General features: G+C 54.3%; 1 protein-coding gene across 2 annotated transcripts; it reads right to left on the reverse strand.

The window, feature by feature from the left end:
- Positions 1-986: 986 nt before the first annotated feature.
- On the reverse strand, positions 987-26820 carry LOC102448272 (kunitz-type serine protease inhibitor 6-like). Of its 2 annotated transcripts, XM_089769778.1 has the most exons (9): positions 24624-26820; positions 16841-17014; positions 14728-14895; positions 13965-14138; positions 9466-9633; positions 8752-8925; positions 5285-5350; positions 4698-4871; positions 987-1255 (listed from the first exon to the last, which is right to left on the reverse strand). In XM_089769778.1, exons 1-9 carry the CDS (start codon positions 25111-25113, stop codon positions 1218-1220), a joined length of 1626 nt encoding a protein of 541 aa, XP_089625904.1. In that variant the 5' UTR covers positions 25114-26820; the 3' UTR covers positions 987-1217. The 2 variants fall into 2 exon arrangements, with proteins under 2 accessions (XP_089625904.1, XP_089625905.1); XM_089769779.1 differs by lacking the exon at positions 16841-17014 and having other exon boundaries at positions 24624-25566.
- Positions 26821-26914: the final 94 nt, after the last annotated feature.

Below are 26914 nucleotides of genomic sequence, written 5' to 3' on the forward strand. Positions count from 1 at the left end.
CAGAGATCCCCTTGGGACTGTGACCCAGTGTGCTGATGATGCCACTGAGCCTGCTGGGCCAGAAGCTCTGGTTTCCCCCAGGCAAGGCACAAAGTTGGGGTAACAGCCCCCCAGCATAGCAACATGGACACTGAACCACCTCCGCTCTGAGAAGGCTCAGATATAAGCTCATTGACAGCACCTAGGAGCACCCCCCAAGAGATCCAAACCCCCAAATAAATCCGTCCGACTTTTTACACAGAGCAAGCCCCTAAGATATTTGGTGTCTTTAACCGTGAAAAAGAGATGCACAGTGGTTGCTCCTCCCTCCGGTAACAATTATTTATACTGGGTTTGATATCAAACAGGTGTTTTTATTAAGGACAACAAGTAGGATTCAAGAGATTGCAAGTGAAAACAGACAGATCAAAGGAAGTTACTAGGACAAAATAAACAAAGTATGCCAGCTAAGCCTTATACACGAGGAGAAATTGCTTCAAAGTTTATGTCTCACCCTTGTCTCCATTTCAGGTAAAATCCTTCAAGACAAAAGTTGATCTTTTTCTCTGGCCTGGGTCTACCACTTCTCAGGGTTCTTTAGAATTCTTTGTTTTCAGGTTTCTTCATGTGTATCCTCTTGAAGTGGGGTGGCAATTTCAAAAGCCAGCTGCAGACAAAAGACTGATTGCTTTCCCTTCATAAAGAGACTTTCCTCAGGGCTGGAATCATTTGGCTAAAACGCTCCCCATGGAAAAATACCAGATTCAAGATGGATTCCTGTACCAGTTGACATAGTCACATGTCTTTCTAAAACCAACCACAGTTTGGGCATGTAGGAAAAACAAACCAATTTGCAGATCATTGTCTTGAGCACTGGGCCATTAAGTTTCCATAAATACCACTCATGACTTTCGCTAGAAGACGTGGATTAATAAAACACATCTAACCTTCATATTTCTAACCTCACATACAAGCCGATAGATGCAGAGAAACAGAATATACACATCCAGCAGATTGTCACTTTAAAATGATATGTCACATGATACATTTGGCCTAAAGCATTGTTGCGTTATGCATATTCATAAGCCCATTTTCATAAGCATGGGGGGCAGCCCATGACAGAGCGCTGTATTACACAGCCCTGGTGCTGGGGGAGATGAGGCCCCCAGGCGAGCCGGGTGGGACTCAGGTGTGGGCCATATTGGAGGGTCCGTCCCATGTTCATGCTGACCCATCTGTCACACTCTTGGCTTTCTCAGTCCATCTCTGGTCGGCCCTGTGGAAAGGAGGCACTCAGTCAGATCAGGGATTTGCCCCAAGGCTGGGGGGGCAGGGAGGGAGGTAATAGCAGCAAGGGCCTGTAACCCTGGCCTGCCTCACACACAGGGGCAAGGCACAGAGATCCTGGCACCCAGGGCTCAGTGCTCCCCAGCGCTCAGCTGAGTTAGTCCCCCCTCGGTGTCAGGTGCAGTCAGAGCTAGGGATGGGAGCATGGAACCATGTACACGGTTAACCAATAAGCCTGGGCTTAGCAGTGAGAATTCATGGTTACACACAGGCTCCTGCCCCACTCCTGGGAGCCGGCTGCCATCCTCACAGCCTCTGTAGCGTGAGGCAGCAGCCAGCTCCTGCACGCACTGGCTCTCGGAAGGCTGCAGGGACATGGGGGCACAGACCCTCAGCTGATGCAGCTACACCCAGCCCTTCCTGGGCAGTGGCTGTCCTGGCAGCAGGGCCAAGGGCTAGGGGCTGTGTGACCTCGGGTCATAAGAACAGCCAGACGGGGTCAGACCAAAGGTCCATCCAGCCCAGTGTCCTGTCGGCCCACAGTGGCCAGCGCCAGGTGCCCCAGAGGGAGTGAATCAAACAGGGAATGATCAAGCCATCTCTCTGCTGCCATCCATCTCCACCCTCTGACACACAGAGGCCAGGGACACCATTCCTTACCCAGCCTGGGTAACAGCCATTGATGGACCAACCTCCATGAATTTATCTAGCTCTCTTTTAAACCCTGTTCTAGTCCTAGCCTTCACAGCCTCCTCAGGCGAGGAGTTCCACAGATTGACTCTGCGCTGTGTGAAGAAGAACTTCCTTTTATTTGTTGTAAACCTGCTGCCCATCAGTTTCATTTGGTGGCCCCTAGTTCTTATATTATGGGAACAAGTAAATAACTTTTCCTTATTCATTTTCTCCACACCACTCATGATTTTATAGACCTCAATCCTATCCCCCCTTAGTCTCCTCTTTTTTGAAAGCTGAAAGTCCCAGTCTCTTTAATCTCTCCTCATATGGGACCCGTTCCAAACCCCTCAGCATTTTAGTTGCCCTTCTCTGAACCTTCTCTAATGCAGTATATCCTTTTTGAGATGAGGAGACCGCATCTGTACACAGTATTCCAGATGTGGGCGTTCCATGGATTTATATAAGGGCAAAAGATATTCTCCATCTTATTCTCTATCCCTTTTTTAATGATTCCTAACTTCCTGTTTGCTTTTTTGACTGCCACTGCACACTGCGTGGACGTCTTCAGAGAACTAGCCACGATGACTCCAAGGTCTCTTTCCTGATTAGTTGGAGCTAAATTAGCCCCCATCATATTCTATGTATAGTTGGGGTTATCTTTCCCAATGTGCGTTACTTTACACTTATCCACATTACATTTCATTTGCCATTTTGTTGCCCAATCACTCAGTTTGGTGAGATCTTCTTGGAGTCCCTCACAGTCTGCTTCTGTCTTGACTATCCTAAACAGTTTGGTATCATCCGCAAACTTTACCACCTCCCTGCTTACCCCTTTCTCCAGATCATTTATGAACATGTTGAATAGGAAGATGGTCCAGAGCAGCCCCGGGAGGCGGCTGGAAACCCAGTTGGCGAGGCCGGCTGCGCAGATAACATGCCTGAGCCCTCCCCTCCCTGTCTGCTCGCCAGCTTCCCCCAGCCCTTCCCCTCCTCCCCAAAGAGCTGTGGGCTCACTCTAGAGAGTCCCTGCACGACGCTGAACCTCACGTGCGTGGGGGCAAGGCACATCTGGCCACACCCAACGCTGCAGCACTTCTGTGCTCCAGGGCAGTCATTGTCACTGGAGCACAACAGGGCGCAGATCCCAATGGTGTCTGGGGGGAACACAGGGCAGAGCCCAGGTTTCTCTGGAAGACAGAGCATCCCAGGGCAGTGAGACACCTGGCTGATAAATCCCTGTCCCCACCCCGCTCCAAGTGGGGCAGGGCGGGGAGGGGCGGGAGAGACAGCAGTGAGAGATTAGCTACCAGATGGGACACTGGGCTCCCTCTGCAGGCCCAGAGTCCGGAGAGCTCAGGGTAGGGAGGAGGGAGAGAAACAGCCACTTCCGCCTGCAGCTCTGGGCCAGGCGAGGGATTCTGCCCCAGGGCTCCAGCCAGGGCAGGCTGGATAAACAGGGCAGAGGGAGGGGCCAAGGGGCCGTCCGGTCGCAGGAGGGAACATCTGCCCCCTTCCTGTGACTCCTCTCCACAGAGCTGGTGTCTCACAGCTGGGCTGATGGGAGACCCTGGGCGGGCCGCGCCCGGCTCCTCTGGCTGTCAGGGCGGGAGGGCCACGGGCACCTCACAGCTGCTCTCTTACCCCAGCAAAGAGCCGCCTCCAAGGGCAGCCGTTTGGCAACTGGAGAAGGGAGCCGTTGCTGCATCACCCAACGGCCTTCGCCATGGCCTGTAAGTTCCTGTTCCAAAGGGAAATGCAGCAACAGGCTGGCGCTGTAACAAAGTGGGGGATTTGTGGGGGTGACATGGAGAGGGGAACTATGACAGCAGCGTGTGGCACTCTGTACTCACACCAGCGCCCTGACCCCCCCCCCCCCCCCCCCCCCCCCCCCCCCCCCCCAACGTAATTACTGTCTGTTGCATGCAAAGTGCCAGGTAAGCTAGCGAATGAAAGGTCATGATGTGTCCAGCCGGGCAGTTCTTGTCATTAGCGCCCCAGCCAGGACTCAGGGACCTTCCCTTTCTGATGTACTTAAAAACAGTTTGCTATTACTTTTGAGTGTTTGGCTAGCTGTTCTTCAAACTCCTTTTGGCTTTTCTTATTATAGTTTTACACTTAATTTGACAACGTTTATACTCCTTTCTATTTTCCTCTCTAGGATTTGACTTCCACTTTTTAACAGATGTCTTTTTATCTGTCACTGCTTCTTTTACCTGGTTGTTAAGCCATAGTGTCACTTTTTTGTTCTCTTCCTGTGTTTTTTAATTTGGTTTATCCATTTAAGTTGGGCCTCTATTATGGTGTCTTCGAAAAGCTTCCATGCACCTTGCAGAGATTTTATTTTTGTCACTGTACTTTTTAATTTCTGTTTAACTAATCTCCTCATTTTTGTCTACTCTGGAAATATACTGCACTGAAACTTTCTCACTCGGAGGTGTGAAAAACAAGCCCCTGAACACAGGACGTTTTTGTGCAGGAACTTCCAGCACTGGGCGCTACGCCCCTTGTGGAGATGGGTTCCCCAGAGTGCCCAGAGAGCTCGTCCAGCGCTGACATCACAACAACACTGTTGTGTTAAAGCTTCAATGTTGAAAGAGTAGACAAAGCCTTACTCTGTGTCTGTGCAGTGCGTGGGCAATGGGGCCATGGGCTGTGGTGGATGTTCTAGGGCTCTGTGGCCCCAAATCTTTGCAGAAAGGTCTCTATTACCGGGGCAGATGGGGACGCAACTCGCTGAGTCTCCCTCAGTCTCTTACCAGTCTGTCCACATGCCCGGAGACATTCCTCTTCAGTGGCAAACCTGTTCCCATTGCCCCCGCAGCCACCATAAATGAACCTCTCACAGCTCTTGGAGGCTGGGTTGTAGAAGTAGTGGGGCATGTAGGCCTCACAAGGGCCAGGCTTTGCAGGGAGCTGGCAGACGTCTCCAGCTGCAGAAAAAAGAGAAACAAGTGAGGGGAAAGGGAGGGATTCTGCAGAAGAGGGCTGGAGGTGGGGGTCTGGGCATGAGAGGGATAGAGAGTGCTTAACTGGCTCAGTGCCTCCTGCCGCTCCCAGGCACCACACCCTGCTGCTCCCATTGCCCGTGATTCCAGCCAATGGGAGCAGCAGGGAAAGCCTCCAGGTGAGTGGTTTCCTCGCTCCCGTACCCCTAGCGAGGAGGGGGGGAGCAGCAGCACATAGAGCCACTTTCTACCCCCACAACCCGGATCCAGCCCGTGAGGTGCCACGCCCACCCCACAGTGGGAAGTCAGTGCTGGTGCGTCAACCTCGTGGGGTTAGGTGCATAAAGGGGCAGGCTGAGCATTCTGGGGACTGGAATCCAAGTGCAAACATGACTGACCTTTGCCGGCGCCGTTCATGTTGTGTCTCTGGCCTGATTCTGTCCAGGGCTCCCCCACTGGCTCCCCTGGGGATGATTAAAGTCAATGAACCCCAAGCCAGAGGGACACTCAGTGCAGAGGCAGGGCGTGCCCTGCTGGGCGAGGGGCGGGTGCAGCTGTGAAATCCTGAGGTACTGAGCCAGGAAAGGCCTGGCAGCTGCAGTGGGAGTCCTGCCTGAGGAGGGACTGCAGGAGTTTTCCCCCTATATTGACAATCCCTTTCATTGCCGTGGACTGAAACCAGCCCAGCCCAGCTGGGGGGCCGCGGGGTGACGGGACCCTGCGTGTATCTCAGTGACCCCACACACTCCACGCGGCGTCACGGCAAGGGCGTCTGCACACCTGGATCGTCATACAGCCAGACGGTGGCTGCTGTGTCGGCTCCATGGAGATCAGGGTCCCTGGACCAAGTCAAACTGGGCTCCTGGGCTGGAGGGGAAATGCCCAGGTGCCAGGGCAGCTGTGTGAGCCATTCCCCAGTGTCTGAGTCTGGGACACGCCTGCCCGTGAGCCCCGCCCCCGCTGTGCCAGAGACAAGGGTGAGTCCCTGAGGCAGCCAGCGGGCAGGGCTGGAGACATGTCCAGCCGGGCAGTTCTTGTCATTAGCTCCCCAGCCAGGGGCTCCCAAAGGGGCTGGGACGCAGCTGCCAGGACTCAGGGACCTTCCCTTTCGTTTCAGCTCCAGCACGAGCTGCACCGTGGACCCCGCTCGCCGGCTCCTCCTCAGCCCCCTGCCCCTCCTCTGGCCAGGGGCAGAGTCCTCGGGGCAGGGCTGTCCCTTAGGCTACAGCTACACTTTAGCCTCCTTTCAGAAAAGCTTACGCAAATGAAGCGCATCTTGGAATATCGCACCACTTCATTTGCATAATTATTTAGCAGCCGCTTTGCGCAAGAGGCTTTTGCGCAAAAAGGAACTGTGGAGACCCCACTTGCGCAAGAGCCGTTCTTCCTCATCTGTTCATCCATCTCCACCCTCTGACAAACAGAGCCAGGCACACCATTCCTGCCCATCCTGGCTAATAGCCATTGATGGACCTACCCTCTATGAATCTATCTAGTTTTTTCTTAAACCCTGTTAAAATCCTAGTCTTCACAACTTCCTCCAGCAAGGAGTTCCACAGGCCAACCGTGCACTGTGAGAAGAGAAACTTCCTTTTTTTTGTTTTAATCCTGTTACCTGTTCATTTCATTTGGTGACCCCTAGTTCTTATGTTATGGGAGCAAGTAAATAATTTTTCCTTATTCCCCTCCTCCATAGCTGCCATGATTGTATAGACCTCTATCATATCCCTTCTTAGTCCCTTCTTTTCTAAGATGAAAAGTCCAAGTCTTTTGAATCTCTCTTCATATGGGACCCGTTGCAAAACCCTCATCATTTGTGTTGCCCTTTTCGGAACCTTTTCCAAAGCCAAAATATCTTTTTTGAGATGAGGCGTCCACGTCTGTACGCAGTGTTCAAGATGTGGACGTCCCCTAGTTTTATACAGAGGCAATAAGATGTTCTTATTTTCTATCTTATTTTCTGTCCCCTTTTTAACGATTCCTAACATTCAGCTTGTTTTTTTGTCGGCCGCTGCACACTGAGTGGATGAAGATCTCTGTCTTGAGTGGCTACAGCTAAATTAGTCCTCATCATGTTGTAAGTATAGATGGGATTATTTTACCAATGTACCTTACTTTACATTTACCTACATTACATTTCATTTGCCATTTTGTTGCCTTATCACTTAGTTTGGTGAGATGTTTTTGAAGCTCTTCACAGTCTGCTTTGGTCTTAACTACCTGGAGCAGTTTAGTATCATCTGCAAATCTTGCCAGCTCCCTGTTTACCCCTTTCTCTAGATCATTTATAACTAAGTTGAATAGGATGGGTCCCAAGACAGATCCTGGGGGAATCCCGCTAATTACTTCTCTCTACTGGGAAAACTTACCATTTATTCCTACCCTTTGTTTCCTGTCTTTTAACCAGTTATTGATCTTCAAAAGGACCTCCCCTTTTATTTCATGACAACCTACTTTGCTTAAGAGCCTTTGGTGAGGGATCTTGTCAGAGACGTTCTGGAAATCTAAGTATACTATGTCCACTGGATCCTTCTAGTCAACATGTTCATTGACCTCCTCAAAGAACTCTAATAGATTAGTAAGGCATGATTTCCCTTTACAGAAACCATGTTGACTTTCCCCCAACAAATTATGTTAATCGATGCGTCTGACAATTCTCTTCTTTTACTATAGTTTTAACTAATTTGCCCGGTGCTGACATTAGACTTACTGGTCTGTAATTGCCAGGATCACCTCTAGGACCCTTTTAAAATATAGGTGTCACATTAGCTATCTCCCAGTCATTAGGTATGGAAGCTGATTTAAAGGATAGGTTACAAACCACAGTTAATAGTTCTGCAATTTCACATTTGAATTCTTTCAGAACTCTTGGGTGAATGCCATCTGGCCCTAGTGAGTGGTTACTGTTAATTTTATCAATTTGTTTCAAAACCTTAGTCTGGGACAATGCCTCAGATTTGTCACTTAAGAAGAATGGCTCAGGTTTGGGAATCTCCCCGATATCCTCAGCTGTGAAGACTGAAGCAAAGAATGCATTCAGGTTCTCCGCTATGACTTTATTGTCTTTGAATGCTCTATTAGCATCTCGATCGTCCAGGGCCCCCACTGGTTGTTTACCAGACTTCCTGCTTCTGATGTACTTAAAAACAGTTTGCTATTACTTCTGAGTGTTTGGCTAGCTGTTCTTCAAACTCCTTTTGGCTTTTCTTATTATAGTTTTACACTTAATTTGACAAAGTTTATACACCTTTCTATTTTCCTCTCTAGGATTTGACTTCCACTTTTTAACAGATGTCTTTTTATCTGTCACTGCTTCTTTTACCTGGTTGTTAAGCCATAGTGTCACTTTTTTGTTCTCTTCCTGTGTTTTTTAATTTGGTTTATCCATTTAAGTTGGGCCTCTATTATGGTGTCTTCGAAAATCTTCCATGCAGCCTGCAGAGATTTTATTTTTGTCACTGTACTTTTTAATGTCTGTTTAACTAATCTCCTCATTTTTGTCTACTCTGGAAATATACTGCACTGAAACTTTCTCACTCGGAGGTGTGAAAAACAAGCCCCTGAACACAGGACGTTTTTGTGCAGGAACTTCCAGCACTGGGCGCTACGCCCCTTGTGGAGATGGGTTCCCCAGAGTGCCCAGAGAGCTCGTCCAGCGCTGACATCACAACAACACTGTTGTGTTAAAGCTTCAATGTTGAAAGAGTAGACAAAGCCTTACTCTGTGTCTGTGCAGTGCGTGGGCAATGGGGCCATGGGCTGTGGTGGATGTTCTAGGGCTCTGTGGCCCCAAATCTTTGCAGAAAGGTCTCTATTACCGGGGCAGATGGGGACGCGACTTCCTGAGTCTCCCTCAGTCTCTTACCAGTCTGTCCACATGCCCGGAGACATTCCTCTTCAGTGGCAAACCTGTTCCCATTGCCCCCGCAGCCACCATAAATGAACCTCTCACAGCTCTTGGAGGCTGGGTTGTAGAAGTAGTGGGGCATGTAGGCCTCACAAGGGCCAGGCTTTGCAGGGAGCTGGCAGACGTCTCCAGCTGCAGATCAAAGAGAAACAAGTGAGGGGAAAGGGGGGGATTCTGCAGAAGAGGGCTGGAGGTGGGGGTCTGGGCATGAGAGGGATAGAGGGTGCTTACGTGGCTCAGTGCCTCCTGCCGCTCTCGGGCACCAAACCCTGCTGCTCCCATTGGCCGTGATTCCAGCCAACGGGAGCAACAGGGAAAGCCTCCGGGTGAGTGGTTTCCTCATTCCCGTTCCCCTAGCCAGAGGGAGGGGGGGGGGCGAGCAGCAGCACATAGAGCCACTTTCTACCCCCACAAGCCGGATCCAGCCCGTGGGGAGGGGCAGAACTGGAGTGCCAGCCTAGGCTCCCAGCCGCTGGGGAAAGGGGGGTGAGCCCTGAGCCTCTGGCCCACCTGTAAGATGTTCATGGACCACTAGTGATCCACAGACAACACTTTGAGGACCAGTGCTCTAGGCACTGCTGAGCTGCAGCCAAACAATCATTATTTGCATGAGCATCCCTGTTGCTGGGGCCGCTGACAACCCAACTAACTGGGTTTCCCCCAGTCTCTTACCAGACCGTCCACACGTCCGGAGACATTCCTCTTTAGTGGCAAAGCGGTTCCCATTGCCCCCGCAGCCGCCATAAATGAACATCTGACAGCTCTTGGTGACGGGGTCATAGAAGTAGCTGGGCATGTAGGCCAAACATGGGCCGGGTTCCTTGGGGAGCTTGCAGATCTCTGCCATTGCAGAAGGAAGACAGGCAGGTCAGGAAGAAAGAAGGGAAATGGGGAAGCATCTCAGCCTTCCCATTCCAAAGTGACGGGCACAGGCTGCAGGCTGGCGGGGAGATGGGGTCAGAATCCTCGTCATTAGCCCACGGAAGCAGCTGGCGCGTCAGAACTCCATGGAAAGCCCATTCTGCAGCGTTACACCACTGGCACCGGTAAGAGCAGCTGGGCCCGATTCTCAGAAAGATTGCATAAGAGCGGCCAGACGGGGTCAGACCACGGGTCTGTCCAGCCCTGGGTCCTGTCTGCCCACCGTGGCCAAGGCCAGGTGCCCCAGAGGGAGGGAACACAACAGGGAATCCTCACGGGATCCCTCCCATCACCCATTCCCAGACACACAGAGGCTAGGGACACCATTCCTGCCCAACTTGGCTCATAGCCACTGATGGACCCACCCTGACCTACCCTCCATGAATGGCAGGGAAAAGCACGTGCAGTTTTCCACAAAAATCTAGAAACATCAGTCAGGGCACTGAACACTCTCCGACCCGGGAACTGACCATAAATGTGCATCTGGCTCTGGGATGTTTTCGTACAATCGCTTTGTCGTTATTTTCTCCAGACCCTGACGCTGTGATAAGGTAACACGCTGACCCCACGTAGCCGCAGGCGATACTGAAATGTCAGAGCCAGGCAGTGAGACCCCTCACGCTGCTGAAGGGTGGCAAACGCCTGGACAGACAGAAGGGGCGCGCCCATTTCCATGCAGATTAGGTGCATAAAGGGGCAGGCTGAGCATTCTGGGGACTGGGATCCAAGTGCAAACATGACAGACCTTTGCCGGCGCCGTTCATGTTGTGTCTCTGGCCTGATTCTGTCCAGGGCCCCCCACTGGCTCCCCTGGGGCTGGTTAAGGTCAATGAGCCCCAAGCCAGAGGGACACTCAGTGCAGAGGCAGGGGTCCCCTGCTGGGCGAGGGGCGGGTGCAGCTGTGAAATCCTGAGGTGCTGAGCGTGGGAAAGGCCTGGCAGCTGCACTGGGAGACCTGCCTGAGGAGGGACTGCAGGAGATTCCCCCGATATTAACAATCCCTTTCATTGCCACGGACTGAAACCAGCCCAGCTACTTGAGGGGACCCCGGCTGGGGGCTGCTGGGTGACGGGCCCCTGCGTGTATCTCAGCGACCCCACACACTCCACGCGGCGTCACGGCAAGGGCGTCTGCACACCTGGATCGTCATGAAGCCGGAAGGCGGCTGCTGCGTCGGCTCCATGGAGAGCAGGGTCCCTGGACCGAGGCAAACTGGGCTCCTGGGCTGGAGGGGAAATGCCCAGGTGCCAGGGCAGCTGTGTGAGCCATTCCCCAGTGTCTGAGTCTGGGACACGCCTGCCTGTGAGCCCCGCCCTCGCTGTGCCAGAGACAAGGGTGAGTCCCTGTGGCAGCCAGCGGGCAGGGCTGGAGACGTGTCCAGCCGGGCAGTTCTTGTCATTAGCTCCCCAGCCGGGGCGCCCAAAGGGGCTGAGACGCAGCTGCCAGGACTCAGGGACCTTCCCTTTCGTTTCAGCTCCAGCACGAGCTGCACCGTGGACCCCGCTCGCCGGCTCCTCCTCAGCCCCCTGCCCCTCCTCTGGCCAGGGGCAGAGTCCTCGGGGCAGGGCTGTCCCTTAGGCTACAGCTACACTTTAGCCTCCTTTCAGAAAAGCTTACGCAAATGAAGCGCATCTTGGAATATCGCACCACTTCATTTGCATAATTATTTAGCAGCCGCTTTGCGCAAGAGGCTTTTGCGCAAAAAGGAACTGTGGAGACCCCACTTGCGCAAGAGCCGTTCTTCCTCATCTGTTCATCCATCTCCACCCTCTGACAAACAGAGCCAGGCACACCATTCCTGCCCATCCTGGCTAATAGCCATTGATGGACCTACCCTCTATGAATCTATCTAGTTTTTTCTTAAACCCTGTTAAAATCCTAGTCTTCACAACTTCCTCCAGCAAGGAGTTCCACAGGCCAACCGTGCACTGTGAGAAGAGAAACTTCCTTTTTTTTGTTTTAATCCTGTTACCTGTTCATTTCATTTGGTGACCCCTAGTTCTTATGTTATGGGAGCAAGTAAATAATTTTTCCTTATTCCCCTCCTCCATAGCTGCCATGATTGTATAGACCTCTATCATATCCCTTCTTAGTCCCTTCTTTTCTAAGATGAAAAGTCCAAGTCTTTTGAATCTCTCTTCATATGGGACCCGTTGCAAAACCCTCATCATTTGTGTTGCCCTTTTCGGAACCTTTTCCAAAGCCAAAATATCTTTTTTGAGATGAGGCGTCCACGTCTGTACGCAGTGTTCAAGATGTGGACGTCCCCTAGTTTTATACAGAGGCAATAAGATGTTCTTATTTTCTATCTTATTTTCTGTCCCCTTTTTAACGATTCCTAACATTCAGCTTGTTTTTTTGTCGGCCGCTGCACACTGAGTGGATGTTTTCAGAGAACTATTCACAATGACTCCAAGATCTCTGTCTTGAGTGGCTACAGCTAAATTAGTCCTCATCATGTTGTAAGTATAGATGGGATTATTTTACCAATGTACCTTACTTTACATTTACCTACATTACATTTCATTTGCCATTTTGTTGCCTTATCACTTAGTTTGGTGAGATGTTTTTGAAGCTCTTCACAGTCTGCTTTGGTCTTAACTACCTGGAGCAGTTTAGTATCATCTGCAAATCTTGCCAGCTCCCTGTTTACCCCTTTCTCTAGATCATTTATAACTAAGTTGAATAGGATGGGTCCCAAGACAGATCCTGGGGGAATCCCGCTAATTACTTCTCTCTACTGGGAAAACTTACCATTTATTCCTACCCTTTGTTTCCTGTCTTTTAACCAGTTATTGATCTACAAAAGGACCTCCCCTCTTATCTCATGACAACCTACTTTGCTTAAGAGCCTTTGGTGAGGGATCTTGTCAGAGACGTTCTGGAAATCTAAGTATACTATGTCCACTGGATGCTCCTAGTCAACATGTTCATTGACCCCCTCAAAGAACTCTAATAGATTAGTAAGGCATGATTTCCCTTTACAGAAACCATGTTGACTTTCCCCCAACAAATTATGTTAATCGATGCGTCTGACAATTCTCTTCTTTTACTATAGTTTTAACTAATTTGCCCGGTGCTGACATTAGACTTACTGGTCTGTAATTGCCAGGATCACCTCTAGAACCCTTTTAAAATATAGGTGTCACATTAGCTATCTCCCAGTCATTAGGTATGGAAGCTGATTTAAAGGATAGGTTACAAACCACAGTTAATAGTTCTGCAATTTCACATTTGAATTCTTTCAGAACTCTTTGGTGAATGCCATCTGGCCCTAGTGAGTGGTTACTGTTAATTTTATCAATTTGTTTCAAAACCTTAGTCTGGGACAATGCCTCAGATTTGTCACTTAAGAAGAATGGCTCAGGTTTGGGAATCTCCCCGATATCCTCAGCTGTGAAGACTGAAGCAAAGAATGCATTCAGGTTCTCTGCTATGACTTTATTGTCTTTGAATGCTCTATTAGCATCTCGATCGTCCAGGGCCCCCACTGGTTGTTTACCAGACTTCCTGCTTCTGATGTACTTAAAAACAGTTTGCTATTACTTTTGCGTGTTTGGCTAGCTGTTCTTCAAACTCCTTTTGGCTTTTCTTATTATAGTTTTATAATTAATTTGACAAAGTTTATACTCCTTTCTATTTTCCTCTCTAGGATTTGACTTCCACTTTTTAACAGATGTTTTTTTATCTGTCACTGCTTCTTTTACCTGGTTGTTAAGCCATTGTGTCGCTTTTTTGTTCTCTTCCTGTGTTTTTTAATTTGGTTTATCCATTTAAGTTGGCCCTCTATTATGGTGTCTTTGAAAAGCTTCCATGCAGCTTGCAGAGATTTTATTTTTGTCACTGTACTTTTTAATTTCTGTTTAACTAATCTCCTCATTTTTGCCTACTCTGGAAATATACTGCACTGAAACTTTCTCACTCGGAGGTGTGAAAAACAAGCCCCTGAACACAGGACGTTTTTGTGCAGGAACTTCCAGCACTGGGCGCTACACCCCTTGTGGAGATGGGTTTCCCAGAGTGCCCAGAGAGCTCGTCCAGCGCTGACATCACAACAACACTGTTGTGTTAAAGCTTCAATGTTGAAAGAGTAGACAAAGCCTTACTCTGTGTCTGTGCAGTGCGTGGGCAATGGGGCCATGGGCTGTGGTGGATGTTCTAGGGCTCTGTGGCCTCAAATCTTTGCAGAAAGGTCTCTATTACTGGGGCAGATGGGGACGAGACTCGCTGAGTCTCCCTCAGTCTCTTACCAGTCTGTCCACACACCCGGAGACATTCCTCTTCAGTGGCAAACCTGTTCCCATTGCCCCCGCAGCCACCATAAATGAACATCTCACAGCTCTTGGAGGCTGAGTTGTAGAAGTAGTGGGGCATGTAGGCCTCACAAGGGCCAGGCTTTGCAGGGAGCTGGCAGACGTCTCCAGCTGCAGAACAAAGAGAAACAAGTGAGCGGAAAGGGGGGTATTCTGCAGAAGAGGGCTGGAGGTGGGGGTCTGGGCATGAGAGGGATAGAGGGTGCTTACGTGGCTCAGTGCCTCCTGCCGCTCCCGGGCACCACACCCTGCTGCTCCCATTGGCCGTGATTCCAGCCAACGGGAGCAACAGGGAAAGCCTCCAGGTGAGTGGTTTCCTCACTCCCGTTCCCCTAGCCAGAGGGTGGGGGGGAGCAGCAGCACATAGAGCCACTTTCTACCCACACAAGCCGGATCCAGCCTGGGAGGTGCAACCCCCACCCCACAGTGGGAAGTCAGTGCTGATGCATCAACCTCGTGGGGAGGGGCAGAACTGGAGTGCCAGCCTAGGCTCCCGGCCGCTGGGGAAGGGGGGGTGAGCCCTGAGCCTCTGGCCCACCTGTAAAATGGTCATGGACCACTAGTGATCCACAGACAACACTGTGAGGACCAGTGCTCTAGGCACTGCTGAGCTGCAGCCAAACAATCATTATTTGCATGAGCATCCCTGTTGCTGGGGCCACTGACAACCCAACTAACTGGGTTTCCCCCAGTCTCTTACCAGACCGTCCACACGTCCAGAGACATTCCTCTTTAGTGGCAAAGCGGTTCCCATTGCCCTGGCATCCGCCATAAATGAACATCTGACAGCTCTTGGTGACGGGGTCATAGAAGTAGCTGGGCATGTAGGCCAAACATGGGCCGGGTTCCTTGGGGAGCTTGCAGATCTCTGCCATTGCAGAAGGAAGACAGGCAGGTCAGGAAGAAAGAAGGGAAATGGGGAAGCATCTCATCCTTCCCATTCCAAAGTGACGGGCACAGGCTGCAGGCTGGCGGGGAGATGGGGTCAGAATCCTCGTCATTAGCCCACGGAAGCAGCTGGCGCGTCAGAACTCCATGGAAAGCCCATTCTGCAGCGTTACACCACTGGCACCGGTAAGAGCAGCTGGGCCCGATTCTCAGAAAGATTGCATAAGAGCGTAAGAGCGGCCAGACGGGGTCAGACCACAGGTCTATCCAGCCCTGGGTCCTGTCTGCCCACCGTGGCCAAGGCCAGGTGCCCCAGAGGGAGGGAACACAACAGGGAATCCTCACGGGATCCCTCCCATCACCCATTCCCAGACACACAGAGGCTAGGGACACCATCCCTGCCCATCTTGGCTCATAGCCACTGATGGACCCACCCTGACCTACCCTCCATGAATGGCAGGGAAAAGCACATGCAGTTTTCCACGAAAATCTAGAAACATCAGTCAGGGCACTGAACACTCTCCGACCCGGGAACTGACCATAAATGTGCATCTGGGTCTGGGATGTTTTCGTACAATCGCTTTGTCGTTATTTTCTCCAGACCCTGACGCTGTGATAAGGTAACACGCTGACCCCACGTAGCCGCAGGCGATACTGAAATGTCAGAGCCAGGCAGTGAGACCCCTCACGCTGCTGAAGGGTGGCAAACGCCTGGACAGACAGAAGGGGCGCGCCCATTTCCATGCAGATTAGGTGCATAAAGGGGCAGGCTGAGCATTCTGGGGACTGGGATCCAAGTGCAAACATGACTGACCTTTGCCGGCGCCGTTCATGTTGTGTCTCTGGCCTGATTCTGTCCAGGGCCCCCCACTGGCTCCCCTGGGGCTGGTTAAGGTCAATGAGCCCCAAGCCAGAGGGACACTCAGTGCAGAGGCAGGGGTCCCCTGCTGGGCGAGGGGCGGGTGCAGCTGTGAAATCCTGAGGTGCTGAGCGTGGGAAAGGCCTGGCAGCTGCACTGGGAGACCTGCCTGAGGAGGGACTGCAGGAGTTTTCCCCCTATATTGACAATCCCTTTCATTGCCACGGACTGAAACCAGCCCAGCTACTTGAGGGGACCCCGGCTGGGGGCTGCTGGGTGACGGGCCCCTGCGTGTATCTCAGCGACCCCACACACTCCACGCGGCGTCACGCCAAGGGCGTTTGCACACCTGGCTCGTCATGAAGCCAGAAGGCGGCTGCTGCGTCGGCTCCATGGAGAGCAGGGTCCCTGGGCCGAGGCAAACTGGGCTCCTGAGCTAGAGGGGAAATGCCCAGGTGCCATGGCCAGCCCTGTCCCTACAAGGGTTCGGGGCCCCTCAAGGTGCAGAACATGGTGCAACCGCCCCAACCGTCCTGTGGGCAGGACAGCTCTGCCCATGGCAGCTCTGGAGCCATTTCACCCACCCTGCAGTGTCTGAGTCTGGGACACGCCTGCCCGTGAGCCCCGCCGCCGCTGTGCCAGAGACAAGGGTGAGTCCCTGCGGCAGCCAGCGGGCAGGGCTGGAGACGTGTCCAGCCGGGCAGTTCTTGTCATTAGCTCCCCAGCCAGGGGCTCCCAAAGGGGCTGGGACGCAGCTGCCAGGACTCAGGGACCTTCCCTTTCGTTTCAGCTCCAGCACGAGCTGCACCGTGGACCCCGCTCGCCGGCTCCTCCTCAGCCCCCTGCCCCTCCTCTGGCCAGGGGCAGAGTCCTCGGGGCAGGGCTGTCTCCTGCCCTGTGCCTGCGCAGCGCCTGAGCTATGAGCTGTGGGCCGCGGTGGGTACTCTAGCACTGCTGGGATGCAGCCAGTCCCTTGTTATCATGGAGGTCAGGCTCTGTGGCAGGAAGGTCTCTGTTACCGGGGCAACTGGGGACCCCACTTGCTGAGTTTCCCTCAGTCTCTCACCAGGCTGTCCACACGTCCACAGACATTCCTCTTTGGTTTCAAACCTGTTCCCGTTGCCCCCACAGCCACCATAAATGAACATCTCACAGCTCTCGGTGACGGGGTTGTAGAAGTAGCTGGGCATGTAGGCCTTGCATGGGCCTTCCTCCGGAGGGAGCTGGCAGACGTTTCCAGCTACAGAACAAAGAGGAACAAGTGAGTTCCTCAGCTAGTGTGCACTAGTGCAGCCTGTGCATGTCCTCCCCACTGCCCATACTGCCCCTCGCACACACTCAGGTATTGTCAGTGCCTGGTGCACAGCTAGTGTGCACTAATGCAGCCTGTGGCTCTGAGGGGCGCCCCGGTTGGGGGGCTGCGGGGTGACGGGCCCCTGCGTGTGTCTCATTGACTCCACACACTCCATGCGGCGTCACGCCAAGGGCGTCTGCACACCTGGCTCGTCATACAGCCAGAAGGCGGCTGCTGCTTCGGCTCCATGGAGAGCAGGGTCCCTGGGCCGAGGCAAACTGGGCTCCAGGGCTAGAGGGGAAATGCCCAGCTGCCTTGGCCAGGCCTGTCCCTACAAGGGTTCGGGGCCCTCGAAGAGCGGAGCCTGGTGCAACCGGGAGTCCTGCTTCCACAGGCAGCAAGGGACGTCACAGGGCAAGTGTTCTCCCTTCGACTTCCCGCAGTTAAGTTACTTGGACTTCAGCTGCACCATGAACGTCACTGGAGTCACGTCGCTTAATTCGACCTTGTCCCGTGGCGCAGACATACCCCTGGTGGCTGGGTTCTCGCAGTGGTGGGGCAGGCACGCCCTACATGGGGCCAGTCTCCACAGGGAGACTGCAGCCCTCGTTCGCTGCAGAGCCAAGGCAGACGGGTTAGGAGGAAAGGGGGGCTCCGCAGGGCTTCGCTGCTGCCTCGTGCTGCACTAAGGGGGCCGGTGGAAGGAGCAGAGGCTGGGGAGGGAGATGGGGAAGGGGACTGCCTCTCCTGCGTGAGCGCTGTGTGTGTCGCTGGCATGCCGAAGCCCTAGGCAGGGCCCACACTCACAGATGATGCCCTTTGAACTAGCAGTTGAAGAATGTTGAGGGCCAGGATTTGGGAGAAGAGGGCAGGACGATCATTGCCAGGTCGCTCACCGACACCAAAATGCAAATAACTGATGGTCACATGGACACCCCCCTACGCTGTAAACCTGCTGGCTGCTGTCCTTGCCCACCAGCCTCTCGCTTCCACGCAGGGCACAGCACACGATCCGCTGTGTACGCCAAGCCCTAAGGTACAGCCGGGTCGGCTCCCACCCACAGACAGGGACAAACACCTACCAGATCTCTCTCAGGCATTCTTAAAACACAGATACCCACCTGGGGAAGTGGGCAAACAGGTTGACAGAGCCAGACAAGTACCCAGAAGTCATTAGCTTCAAGACAGGCCCCACAAGGAAAATAACAGAACCCCACTGGTCATCACCTATAGCCCCAGCTCAAACACCTCCAGCGCCTCATTGACAATCTACAACCTAGCCTGGAAAACAATCTCACAGGCCTTGGGAGACAGGCCAGTCCTCACCTACTGACAACCCCGCAACCTGGCGCAAATATTTACCAGCAGCCACACACCACACCCAGATACACTCACTCAGGACCCTGCCCCTGCAACAAACCCTGTTGCCAACTCTGTCCACACATCTACACAAGTGACACCATCACAGGCCCTAACCACACATGCCACCACATCATGGGCTCTTACAACTGCATCATGTCCTCTAATGTGATCTATGCCATCAAGTGCCAGCAATGCCCCTCTGCCACGTACATTGGCCAGACCGGACAGTCTTTGTGACAAAGGATAAATGGACACAAATCAGACATCAGGAATGGGAACACACAGAAACCTGTACGCAAACATTTTAACCTGCCTGATCGCTCAATCGTGGATTTAAAAATAGCCGTTCTTCTACAAAGGAATTTTACTAACCAATTACAGAGAGAGTTCAGAACTGGAATTCATTTACAATTTGACACTGTCAAGCTGGGCTTGAATAAAGATATTAACTGGTCAACACACTACAAAGCCAATTTTCCCTGCCTTTGACATTCACATTTTCACATCCAAAGCTATGAATGGGACACATCCAGCCCACTTAATTAGCTTTATTAACAGGGGTCGTACATTAGACAGGTAACTGCTTTTGCTGTTTTATGTATCTTGGACTGTGTTGTTTCCACTCCAACTCATCTGATGAAGTGGGTTTTACCCACGGAAGCTCATGATCCTATATATTTGTTAGTCTCTAAGGGTACGTCTACACTAGCTTGTTAATTCGAGCTAGATAGGCAAATCAGGCAACCGGAATTGCAAATGAAGCCCGGGATTTAAATATCCCGGGCTTTATTTGCATGTTCCCGTCCGGCCACCATTTTTAAATCCCCCTTAGTTCGAACGAACTGCCCACAGCTACACGCAGCGGTTTAAAGTTAATCCAAACTACGCCCTTAGTTCGGATTAACTGTTACTCCTCAGTCCACCAAATGCTGTTGGTGAGCATTTCAGCCTGCCTACCCACAGTCTGACAGACCTGCAAGCAGCTGTCTTGTCACAAACCAGCCCCACAAGCCAGATCCACAGGGAAGCCCTGGAATCCCAGTTCACCCTCAAATTCAATTCACATGCGAATGGACTCAGTGTGATATGGGCTGTTGGGGACTCTACCCACTTAACAACCACTGAAGGTGCTAACAGCTCTCTGAGTGGCGTCCTGTCATGGTCTTTGGGCCGATCCAGTTCCTTTACATGCCCCGTTTTCCTGCTCGCTGGTACGACCAGGGCAGTTTCCCAGGAACATATTGCACAGATGCATTGTGTTATCCTTTCCCCAGCAGGGCCAGAATCCAGCTCCCAGGGCTAATGAGCAGTTTTCACTGAGTGTCATTTTCCACCTACATCTGGGCTCTTCCTGGAGCTTCTGGTGACCAGGCTGTGGCAGCGCATCAGGGACCCCCCTCCCCGATCCTGCACCCCATCTATAGCAAGATGAGACTCTGCCAGCCAGTAGAACAGAGAGGGGTTGTTACCTTAGCAAGTTAGAGAAATGGTCAGAGGTAAACAGGATGAGGTTTAATAAAGAGAAATGCAAAGTGCTCCACTTAGGAAGGAACAATCAGTTCCATACATACAAGATGGGAAGCGACTGTCTAGGAAGGAGCATGGTGGAAAGGGATCTAGGGGTCATAGTGGACCACAAGTTGAATATGAGTCAACAGTGTGATGCTGTTGCAAAAAAAGCAAATATGGTTCTAGGTTGTATCAACAGGTGTGTTGTAAGCAAAACTCGTGAAGTCATTCTGCCGCTCTACTCTGCACTAGTTAGGCCTCAGCTGGAGTACTGTGTCCAGTTCTGGGCGCCACATTTCAAGAAAGATGTGGAGAAATTGGAAAGGGTACAGAGAAGAGCGACAAGAATGATTAAAGGTTTAGAGAACATGACCTATGAAGCCAGGCTTCATGAACTGGGCTTGTTTAGTTTGGAAAAAAGAAGATTAAGGGGGGACATGATAGAGGTTTTCAAATATCTAAAAGGGTGTCACAAGGAGGAAGGAGAAAATTTGTTCCTCTTGGTTACTGAGGACAGGACAAGGAGTAATGGGCTTAAAGTGCAGCAGGGGAGGTTTAGATTGGACATTAGGAAAAAATTCCTAACTGTCAGGGTGGTCAAATATTGGAATAAATTGCCAAGGGAGGTGGTGGAATCTCCCTCTCTGGAGATATTTAAGAACAGGTTAGATAGACATCTGTCAGGGATGGTGTAGACAGAGCTTGGTCCTGCCTTGAGGGCGGGGGGCTGGACTCGATGACCTCTCGAGGTCCCTTCCAGTCCTATTATTCTATGATTCTATGATTCTCCAGGACACAGCCCAGCACAGACGTGATGTGGACATAAGGAGTCAGGGGCTGCCCTAGACCCCTTGGGGCGGGTGCATCGCCCCCTGAACTCCCAGCACTCCGCTTAGTCTGTTCTCTCCATGGTTTCCCAGCCAAAAAAGTGCCCAGCTCCGCGGCCCTGCCCCCCAGCCAGGTGGCGTCTCCCCCTCCCTTCCTTTGTCTCTCCCCCTGGGAAGAGCCTTGTTACCTGCCCAGGCTGGGCCTGGGTGTCTGGGCTAATCCACATGTGGGTGAGTCAGTGGGAATCGCACAGCGCAGGGACCCCGGGTTACAAAGCAGACAACCCCCCTCTATATCACCAAGGCCAAAGGAGTTGATATAACCCAGTCCCCAGGGCCGGCTAGAGCCATTTTGGCTCCCCGGGCCCGGGCGCACGGCGCATGCACTGCCTGGCCACGGCCGCTGGAGCACAGCCTGGGACTCGCCCCTGGGGCACACGGCGCATGCGCTGCTCAGCCTGGCCTGGCCACTGCTGCTGGCGCACAGCCCGGGGTGGGCCGTGCCTGGCCGTGCAGGGCCCTGCGGCCGTGGGAGGAAGGGCGCTGCTGGCCGGCGCCGCGGTGATGGGGGGCTGGCGGGAGCTGGGCGCGCAGCTCCTGATGGCAGCTATAAGGGCCACCACCCGCCCCTTATAGCTGCCATCAGGCGCCCCCCATCAGTTGGCGCCCGGGGCAGCTGCCCGGCTCGCCCCCCCTTAGTCCGGCCCTGCCAGTCCCTGTCCAACATGAAATCATGTTTACAAGCTTTGGGGCTTGGAGCGCAGGGTCTCTACTGCTCACACCAGGGCAAACACCCCAGTAAAGAGCGTTTCAACCTTCCATGACATACGGAAAAGCAGGAAGAACAGTTGAAGCCCTGAAGAGGGGAAGCAATGACTCAGGGTTTCATTTAACCACATCCCATGTCCCCTCGCTCTGTAGCTGGAGAGAGTCTGAGAAGGAACCCCCCTTCTCCGGTGTGTCCTAGCTGGCACTGCTGAGGCCCTAGCTGTCCTGGTGGGAGACAGAGAAGACGGTACCGAGATGGGCGAGAGCTGCTGTTGCTGTTGGAGCGGGTAATGATTGCCATTCAGCTGAGGCTGATGGAGCAGGGATGTTCCTGGGTCCCTCTCTCTTGGTGGTGGGGACATCTCCCATGGCCAGGCTGGCAAAGGGCAGGAAATGGGGAAGAGGCTGGCAATCATGGTGGTGCAGCTCATTCCAGTTGTCTTCCATCTCCTCCCCAAAGCCTCGCTAGGCACGTGAGAATGACCATAGTGGGTGTAACAGGCAGCTCAGAAGGCTGAGCTGCCTAGTGGTTAGAGAGCCTGGCCCTCAGCCCCCTGTGTGGTTGAGGCTACTCAGTCTTGAAGGCCAAAGGGGTAGGGGGACCTGGGCCCTCCCTCTCCAGCATGTCCGCACCCAGAGTCCTATGCACATCAACCCTTGAATGGGGCCGCGAACCCTCCGCTGAGTCGGAACCTGCTGCCGCGGCTGCTTCCTACCAGTTGGGTCAATCTGGGGCCTCTCTAGTCCCGCGTGCAGGACAGCTGCTTCCCGCAGGTCCCGTTGGGTGGCGCTTGCCACGGGGCCAGGGCTGCCACCACGTTTCTGGGTTCTTCTCAGCCGTCACCTCAGAGACTGGGGGCTCCCTGACACTGGCCCTGACTCCCAGACGCCTGCCCTGCCTCGTGGTCTTGCCTCTTGGCCAGTCAGCCCCATACTGGGCCAAGCTCTCTCCTGTTCTCCTGCTCCCCAGGCCTGGCATCCACGGCGGGTACCATGGGGCTGGGCTGCCTGGGCCCCTGGGCTCTCCTTTACCCCTCCGGTGCTGGCTGGCAGTCTCTGCTTCGTCCTGCTGGGGCCGACCACTCGCCCATCTAGCCCAATACCCTTTCGCCAGGGGCCAGGGGCAGATGTTTCAGAGGGTGTGAGCAGAACAGGGCATCCCTCTCCTGCCGTCCAGTGCCAGCTTCTACCAGTCAGATGTTTGGGGACACCAGAGCATCCCTGAGTTGCACCCCGGCCATCGTGGCCAACAGCCATTGAGGGACCTGCCCTCCAGAAACTTATCCAATTCTTTGTGGAGCCCCTTTGTACTTTGGCCTCCACAATATGCTCTGGCAATGAGTTCCACAGGTTAACGCTGTGCTTATGTGAGGAAGTACTTCCTTATGTTTGCTTTAAACCTGCTGCCATTACATTTCATTGGCTGACCTGTTTCCTTAAGGGGTACAGAACACTGCCTTGCTCACAAAGGGAGTGCAGGGGAGACTAACCCATTCCCCTCCTTATCTTGTCCACCAACTAGGTAAAATATCGGATGCTCCAGTTTTGGCTCTCTAGTCACCGTGTGAACTCCCGCGGCCTTGGAGCGCTTCTGCTCATGAGAGCACGTCTGCAGGCGCCGCTATGGCAACAGTGCCATGATCCCAGCTCTGCTCCTCAGGGATCAGTGGCCCAGCCCAGGCGCAGGGCAAGGGAGGCTGCTGGGTTCCTTCTCCCTGCACTGCACTTGCTGCGGCCACCCCACGCTCCTGGGGAGCCTGCACGTTGCTCTGGCAGCTGCCCCAATAGATTCTGGCCCCTCCTGGAGGCCGGTTGCAGCGCCGGCAAGGAGATGGGTTACAGAGCTCTCCCAGGGAGCACAGATGGGGGTCCCAGCAGGCGGGCGGGGAGACGAGGCGTTCTGGGGAGCACATTTCGGGGGCCAGGCAGTCAGTAAAGCAGCTGTTCTGGCTGGAGGGACCCCCCATGGTCACCCACGTGCCCAGAGCCTCACGGCTCCAGTGCAAGCAGGCCCTGGGCAGCCAGGCAGCGGGAAGGCTGCGCACAGCAGGGGGTCGCTGCTAGAGGCTCGCCGCGGGGAAGGACAGCGTTTGGTGTGTGGGGTGAGCAGCCATAGACAACTGGAGCCTCCCCGCTAGCTAAAGGGGAGGACGCGTGACCCCCCCCCCCAGTCTCCTCCATGCCCTGGTCCCAGCCCGGCCCCCTGCATCCTCCCCCACACCCCACGTTTCCTGTGGCTGGGAGGGGCCCTGGCCTCCTGCTGCCCCCTCCCCCCGCCCCAATGGCAAAGGAGCCCATAGCAGGGCAGGGGGAGGGGGAGGCTGAGAGGACGGAGAGGCTGGGGAAGGAGCCAGGGCAGAGCTCTCCAAATGCCATGAGCAGGGACAGTGCAGAGGAGGAAGATTCTGGGGGATCGTTGGGGAGGGGGCAGGGGGCGGCTGTGGGTGCGCAGGGACCGTCGTCCAGACAGTCCATCTCCCTGGGCCGGGTGCCTGCAGGTGGCCGAACTGGGGCTGCCTGAGCACAGGAAGGCACCTGCCTTTGCAGCTGGGCAACGGGTCCAAGGTGCCCCGAGCTGTGATGGGGGCTCTGGGGAGAGAGGGGGAGGGGAGCGCTCACACTGAGCCGAGCCCAGCAGCGAGGTACCCAATGGCCCAACCCAGAGCCAGGCTGCGACATGGCCCCGAGGGAGACGGGTCCAAAGGGGAGGGCGTCGGGGAGTCACTGCCAGGAGCCATGGGCATGGAGGGCTCCCCAGGGGGAGCCGACAGGTAGAAGGCTCCGGTGTGGAGAATCGGGAGGCTCAGTGTCCTGGACCCCAGGTTTGGAGGGGTGCAGCAAAACTTTAGGGGCTGGGGAAGGAGGCCTCTGTGGGGTGAAGTGGGGGTCCAGGATCAGAGCCTCTCTCAGGGGGCTAGAGACCCTGGGGCAGGAGGCAGGGCTGGGGGCAGCTGCAAAGGGCCATGACACGTGGGGGATACAGGCAGGGCTGGGGGCAGCCTGTGGAGGGAGGAGCCAGGAGCCGGTGGGGGGCAGGCAGGAGGGAAGCGCTGGCTGCCAGGCTGGGAGGAGGGGCAGGGAGCCCTCACCTTGACGGAGCTGCCCAGAGGCAGGCGACAGCTCAGCCCAGAGGGCGAGGAGCACCGGGAGGAGGAGGAGGCCTGACTTCATGCTGCTGCTGTGCCAGATGCCCGGCGCCGATCTGCACCCGCTTATATGCCGCCTGCCAGCCCAGTGCTCCAGTCCCAGGCGGCACATTGCACAAGATGCAGCGCCAGGGACTGCCCCTCCCGAGAGATACGGAAGCAGCAGGGCCCTGCGAGAGCCGAGGAACGGCCCTGGGCGGGCGGGTGGAAGTGTAATAACAGGCTGCAGAGGTGAGTTCATGTGTCCGGGCGGCACCGTGCACTGGCTGAGGCATCCGGCAAACAGCTGAGCCAAGAGGCCACTGGGCACTGGCCTTGCAGGGGAGCGAACCTCTGGGGATGCCCAGCCAGCGCCGGCCCCTGGACCATGGCAGAGACCTGGCTCCCCTGGAGACGAGCTGCCCCCCTCTCCTCCCCCCACACACGTCTTCATTCACCGCCAAGCCCCCTGCCCTTGGCGGCTTCCCACAAGGCGTGGCCGGGCCCACACCTGCCAAGCGGCAATTACTGAGTCTGGGCGCACAGGCCTGGCAGCGCCCCAGCCCCAGGGAGCAGGACTCATGGGTCCTCCCCTCCCTCGAGGTACCGCTCCAGAGCCTACCCCAGCACCTCACCCTCTGTCCTGTGGGCGGGAGACAGGGCGGGGTCGGTGTCTCCTTCTCGCTCTCCCGCTGGGTCCCTCTGACGCCCTGCGGGGGGCCAGGATACGGCCCCCCCAAAGGCCTGGGTGACCTGTGTCTGTCATGAGCTCCAGAGCACACCCAGTCCCGCTCCATAATTGCAAGGCTGCCATTTATGGAGGAACAGGGGTGTGGTAGCCCCCTCCCCATGTTTGAACCCCTGGATTTCATACTTGAGGTCTGCTTACAGCCTGTTGCCCTGACTCCAGAGGCAGCTTTTAACTGCAGCTCGCTGCTTTGCCTTTGGGGCAGGGACTTTGTCATAAGAAGAGGGAGGCAGGTGACTAAGAATAGCAAAAGGCTGGGCATGCCAGTCACTGGAGGGTTGTTAGAGCATCAGGACAAGCTTGCGGGGTACTCCACTCAAAAGATGGGGGGGAGTGAGTGTTGTTTTAGGGATTTGCATTTGCATTACTGTGTTACATTTACAAATGTCCTTGAAAAAGGAGTGAACGGGAACGAATCCAAAACTGACTGGAAAGAGCTAGAAAGGGACGTCACAACATTGGTGGCTGGGCAACACAAGGGCAGATGGAGTTCAGTGTTAAGTGCAAAGTGACGCACGTGGAAAATATAATCCAAACCATAGATACAAGAATCGCTGTTAGCACTCAAGAACGAGATCTTGGAATCCTTGTGGAAATCCTTAGGGGTTTGGAACGGGTCCCATATGAGCAGAGGCTAAAGCGACTGGGACTTTTCAGTTTAGAAAGGAGGAGACTGAGGGGGGATATGATAGAGGTCTATAAAATCATGAGTGGTGTGGAGAGGGTGAATAAAGTCCCCCCGGTTAGAATGCCTCTCCCCACCCCTCTGCGCTCACCGGGCCCTGGCACGGGAGCCCCTGCCTTGACGAGGCCCTGTCAGTGGAGGGCAAGCCCCTATCTGGGGCAGGTTAGGTGCAGTTCTGCTCCCTTTATCCACGCAATGAAGACCGCGGCGTTTCGCTCCCCTGCACTCAGCACTGCAGTGATTTGTAACCCAGCACCAGGCAAGCTTGGCCGCAGCGAGCAACACCCTCTGTCTGCCGCACGGCTGGGCAGAGAGCTGTGATCCGCTTGCTCCTGACCTTCCTCCCCCTCACTCCGGCTCTTTCCATAGGTCGGCTCCTTTCCATGGCAGCCGGGGGATCTCTGCGCCCGCCGCCCATCCCTTTGCAGGCTGCTTGGCTGTGCCGCATGGCCACTTCAGGTCTGGGCCTCACTCCCCCACCCCACCCAAGCTCAGAGCAGACCCGGGGTCTCTGCCTAGCTCCCGTCTCTCCCTCCCAGGGCTCAGAACCTGTAGGGAGCCTCTGGGGTCTGGAGCAGGAAGGCTGGAGAAAGCCTCTTCCCCTGGGAGCTGGAGCCTGGCCGTAGGCTCTGGTTGCTCCACAGGGGATGGGGGAGCAAGCCAGAGTGTGGAAAGGGAGAGGGCCCATCAGATCACACCGCTGTGTCCTCACCAGCAGGCCCTCTCCTGCCCCCAGGGACAGTCCAGCAGCCCCAGCGTCTGTGGGAAGTCTCGGGGGCAGAGCCAGGCTGCCCTGCTGGGCCAAGCTGTGTTTATCTGGCT

The sequence above is a fragment of the Pelodiscus sinensis genome, chromosome 17 (assembly GCF_052426305.1).
Source record: "Pelodiscus sinensis isolate ZL-2025 chromosome 17, ASM5242630v1, whole genome shotgun sequence".
Lineage (NCBI taxonomy): Eukaryota > Metazoa > Chordata > Testudines > Trionychidae > Pelodiscus > Pelodiscus sinensis.

Coding starts and splice junctions, on each gene's coding strand:
- LOC102448272 (XM_089769778.1), bottom strand. CDS start 25,113: ATGAAGACGTGTGTGGGGGGAGGAGAGGGGGGCAGCTCGTCTCCAGGG. Junction 14,896..16,840: donor GTGGACGTGTGGACAGCCTG/GTGAGAGACTGA, acceptor CTGCAATGGCAG/AGATCTGCAAGCTCCCCAAG. Junction 14,139..14,727: donor CTGGACGTGTGGACGGTCTG/GTAAGAGACTGG, acceptor TTTGTTCTGCAG/CTGGAGACGTCTGCCAGCTC.